Raw genomic sequence first — 5455 nt, forward strand, 5'->3', positions numbered from 1 at the left:
AAACTCAATGAAGAAATTGTTAAATTTAGACTATCATTACCTGGACATGGTAGGACAACAGTAGGGAGTACAACCCTAAGCAGTATATAGATACTGTAAAGTTAATTCAAAAGGTGGCTGAAAATGCACATACATTCTCTTCAGCAGAAGACATTGAAAAAAGACTTCCTTTCTTTAGCCAAAGTCATGCCATTTCAGTATGGAATATTGTTGAACAATTCCTTCAGAAAGTGTGAAAAACAAAGTCTCAAGTTGTATCATCGGTAAAAAATAATCAGATAGCTGAGTTTGTTATTACATGAGTCGCTTTCCCATGCTGTTTTGCATAAAGCATGGCTTTTATCTGTCGTGGTTATACCCGGTAACAAAAATGTACTGACAATTTAATTTGCAGACAGGTTGTGTTAGACAGATTAAGCATCACGTTTACGGCAAACGGCAAACGGCAAACATCAAGTTACCGTTTGCCGTCGATAAGTTTCCTTCCTTCACGTAAGCTTCACATGTACGCCAAATGACGCTAAGTGGACTGGACACTAGTAAAAAGTGTAAACATCCCTTTGGAACATGGCGGCAATGAGGCGGTGAGTAAATTTGTAACAATATTGGTAGAACTAAGCACTTTAATGGCTTCCATTGGGCTTTTTTCTTTAATTTTTAATAGATGGAAACCTCTGATTCACTATTTTGTCTTTATGCTTATGAACAGGCGGGTTATGAAAAAAATTGTAGAAATAATGTGTGCGGAAAGTAGTGTCATCCAAAGACAGCGACGTCAGCCCACATCTTCATTTTGAAGACATTTGTGGCTATGATTTCGAGAACTTGTTCAGGTACACATTTTTATTCTGAGCTAGTTTAATTACTTGTGTTACCCGACATTTTTTTTTTGCGCAGCCACGAATCGGCAATAGAAAATTTAATTATTTAAACGTAATAGCAAATTTTAGACTAATAATCCAGCTGAGTCTCAAATACAGTGGGTCTTCGCGGAAAGAAGCCACCAAATCAATCACGTTGCTTTTGCCCAATCCACCATTTTGAGTGCGAACTACTTTTGTCGTCCATCAACAGGAATTAGATTTTGGTGCTGAATTTTTAAACAAGGGTTTTGACATCTCCGAGTCTCGGATTTTAGCAATAATTTCTATACCCCTAATGTATAATTTCAGGGGTACCCAACGACACTATAGTTCAAAACCACTTAAATATAGCATTGCTAAACGTATTTTTGTATTGAAACGGTAGATATAGGCATATTTTTATCCCCTTAAAATTTTTCATCTGTTCGGATTTCCTAGCTGAAAGTCTAGTGATCCGAAAAATTATAGGGATCAAAACTTACCTTTTCGAAAATTTCAGCCAGAAAAAAGGCGCCCGAAAATTCTAGGTGACCATTTTAGGGCAAAAATCCGTTAAAAATTGGCAATTATACCATTTTTCAGATGTTCGAAAATGCTAGAAGAGGCAGGCAAGCAAGGCAGTTTTCAACAAATGTTTCGAAAATTATAGGTCTGAAATCGTCTTCCAAACAGATATTTTCCGGAAATTGACATGGGTGCCCCTGTAATTTGTATAATCTCGAGACCCTCGTTGGATAGTCGAAATTTTCCTGTCGTTTAAAATTTTGGGCAACTGTCATACATAACCAGTAAACTCTTGGCAGCCGTATTTCTGCGATGTATAAATTGTGAGCTGGCTTTGTATATGTGCAAAACCTACGCTTGGCACTTTTAAAGTACCCACAAAAATAGCTATTAATGGCACTGTGTTGGCTGTTTCTTGCACTGTGTAATTTCCTTGCTTAATGCCTAGTGCTGTCATGTTGCAGAAGCACTTAGTACATAAATTTAACATAACTGTACTTGTTCATGACATAGTCATGCCAAAGTTTCTTTAATTTTGTTTCATAGATTCCAGAAGGATGATTTTGTAAGAATTGCTACTGCCCTTCAGCTTCCTGACATTTATATTTGTAAACAAAAAACGGTATGCTCTGGTCCAGAAGCACTCTTGATTCTTTTGCGAAGGTTGACATACCCCAACAGATGGTGTGATCTTACTCACATGTTTGGCTGGCAAGAACCAGAACTCAGTATGATATTTAATGAGGTATCTAAACTTAATTGCATTTAAAATGTAGGATGACTAATTTAGTAACAACAGTTTAAATAGACATTTAAATACACCTTTTTTGCTTTCATTTTAGATTCTTTCTGATATTCATCAAAGGTTAGGACACCTTTTGGAGGATTTAGACCTTGCTTGGCTAGATCCAGAGACCTTCTCCAAGGCCATTTTTGATAAAGGGGCCCCACTTAGGGATTGTTGGGGGTTTATTGATGGCACCACAAGAACAATTTGCAGACCAGTTAGAAATCAGCGCATAATGTTCTCTGGCCATAAAAGAACACACTGCTTGAAATTTCAGGTACCGGATCATCAGCTTTTGAACTGAAGATTTTTGTCGCTTTTAGCAAATGTTAGCTCTAAAACCGGACTCACACAAAAGTCTGATCAAAGACTTCAACAATTTCACCAGAAACATGCGCTTGAAATTTCTCTTCGCTGATCGTAATAGCAAACCACACCCGTTACATGTCAAATCTAACGTGCAACCGCCACCACAACCTTCAGTGGCACTTGAAGACTACTTGGAACGAACAAAATATGAGATTGCTACAATACCGTTTTGCGATACGCAGGACAACCTATCAGCAAAAGAACGAGAAGCCCTTACAAAGCTTCGCGCAAACAGGAAGGTGAACATTAAAAGAGCTGATAAGGGAAACACCACAGTCGTTATGGATACTCAGAGAAAAATCACAGAGGGCAATGATCAAGTTTGTGACACAAACTACTACACCCCTCTACAAGAACCAATAGTAGTATCAACGGCTAACAATACCAAACTTATAGTCAATAAACTGTATGTTAACAAACACATTGACGAAACGACTTTCAAGTGCCTCAACAATAGTCAAAATCCACCCAGAATACCGGAATTCTATACACTGACTAAAATCCACAAACCGAATTTAGCTGGCAGACCAATAGTTTCCAGAAACGGTTGCCCTACAGAATGCATTTCAAGCTTCATTGACTCGCTCTTACAGCCAATTGCTAAGAAACAAGAATCATACATTAAAGACACAACTGACTTTGCTCGTTTCATTGAAAACACACCAATTCCAGACAACGCAATCATCGCCACACTCGATGTTTGCTCACTCTACACCAATATTCCACAAGAAGAAGGAATCAAGGTTGTTTGCCAATACTACAACGATCATTATCAGCCCAGCCCGCCAATCCCCACATCCACTCTTGGGGACCTTATGAAGCTGATATTAAAAGAAAATTCGTTCCATTTTAATGGCAAACTCTTCCTGCAAACCCACGGTATAGCAATGGGCACAAAAATGGCAGTAGCCTTCTCGGTCATTTTTATGGGCCATGCAGAGAAGCAACTACTCCTTTCCAGCCCTCACAAACCTATCATCTGGAAAAGGTTCATTGATGACATTTTCTCAGTATGGACTTCAAGCAAACAAGAAATCAGCAATTTCGTTGATTTTGCTAACAGATTCCATGCCACAATCAAATTTACATGTGAAATGTCATCTGAACGCGCTGTTCTCTTAGATACCGAAGTTTTCAAAGGACCATGTTTCGCGTGGAACAAAATACTCGATGTCCAAACACATTTCAAAGCCACAGAAACGTTCCAATACACGCACTTCTCTTCATGCCACCCCCTCAGCGTGAAAAAGGGTTTCATTAAAGGAGAGACACTGCGCTTGTTACGAACGAACTCAATTAAAGAGAAATTCGAGTCAAACAAACGGGATTTTAAATTCCGCCTACTCGAACGCGGCTACCCAGAAGAGCTTGTAAACAAAATACAAGCCAAAGTCGATTTCTCATCACGAAACAACGCTTTGAAATACAACCCAATGACATCCAAAAACATTCTACCGTTCGTCACCACCTACAACCCAAGCGTACTGAAACTTAAAGAGATCCTAATGAAGAACTGGTTTTTGATCACTAACAACCCGAACCTTGCACGAATTTTCCCGGATGCCCCTATTGTCGCTTACAGGAAGGACAAATCACTCAAAGACCTTTCGGTCAGAGCTAAGATCCCTCCCCAACGTTAAAAAATCTAGCAAACCCTAGATTTTAGCGACATACAGGCATTCTCTTACAGTCGCTTTTTAGAAAGACAATCACGGCTCTCAGGGAAAAGGGCTTTCCAGGCTAGAGCTCAATCTCTTTCGCCTTAAAAAAAACAAAAGGAGTTATCTGCGGTAAGGAGGATTACAACATTACAACCACTTTTAAAGTACCCACAAAAATAGCTATTAATGAAGCGTCATCTGAACGCGCTGTTCTCTTAGATACCGAAGTTTAGCAAACCCTAGATTTTAGCGACATACAGGCATTCTCTTACAGTCGCTTTCTAGAAAGACAATCACGGCTCTCAGGGAAAAGGGCTTTCCAGCCTAGAGCTCAATCTCTTTCGCCCTAAAAAAAACAAAAGGAGTTATCTGCGGTAAGGAGGATTACAACATTACAACCACTTTTAAAGTACCCTCAAAAATAGCTATTAATGGCACTGTGTTGGCTGTTTCTTGCACTGTGTAATTTCCTTGCTTAATGCCTAGTGCTGTCGTGTTGCAGAAGCACTTAGGACATAAATTTAACATAACTGTAATTGTTCATGACATAGTCATGCCAAAGTTTCTTTAATTTTGTTTCATAGATTCCAGAAGGATGATTTTGTAAGAATTGCTACTGCCCTTCAGCTTCCTGACATTTATATTTGTAAACAAAGAACGGTATGCTCTGGTCCTGAAGCACTCTTGATCCTTTTGCGAAGGTTGACATACCCCAACAGATGGTGTGATCTTACTCACATGTTTGGCTGGCAAGAACCAGAACTCAGTATGATATTTAATGAGGTATCTAAACTTAATTGCATTTAAAATGTAGGATGACTAATTTAGTAACAACAGTTTAAATAGACATTTAAATACACCTTTATGCTATCCCATGTGCGAAAAATATACTCCTGACTACAGAAGGCTAGGCCGCTTTTCCCGAAGCTCGTTTACGGGGGCCCCCTAGACTGACACAAAAACATTCGATGGACTGAATTGGCTATGGGCAGCTGCCCATAGCCGCTTTAATGAATTCATCATAAGATAAAATCGTATATTCACAAAATACAAATTTGGCCCCAGTAAAGGTGGGGGCTACAGAACGCCAAAGCATCATAATTCGAAAACTAATGATGATGCACACCCCACCCAAAGGAAAAGCGGCGCGCCAAAAGCAGAAAGGAACCAGTGAAGTTGCCAGAGTCTGCTGCCTTTGCTGATCAGGCTCAGTGCAACTGATAATAAACGCATCTCTCTGGCATACAGGAAAATTGTTACATATAAACAAA

General features: G+C 39.3%; 1 protein-coding gene across 1 annotated transcript; it reads left to right on the forward strand.

Annotated features, from left to right (window-relative positions):
- The first annotated feature begins 2546 nt into the window (after positions 1-2546).
- Positions 2547-4163, forward strand: LOC138005253 (uncharacterized). The gene has a single exon (XM_068851510.1). It carries the CDS (start codon positions 2547-2549, stop codon positions 4161-4163), a length of 1617 nt encoding a protein of 538 aa, XP_068707611.1.
- Positions 4164-5455: the final 1292 nt, after the last annotated feature.

This window comes from Montipora foliosa, chromosome 6 (assembly GCF_036669935.1).
Source record: "Montipora foliosa isolate CH-2021 chromosome 6, ASM3666993v2, whole genome shotgun sequence".
NCBI lineage: Eukaryota > Metazoa > Cnidaria > Anthozoa > Scleractinia > Acroporidae > Montipora > Montipora foliosa.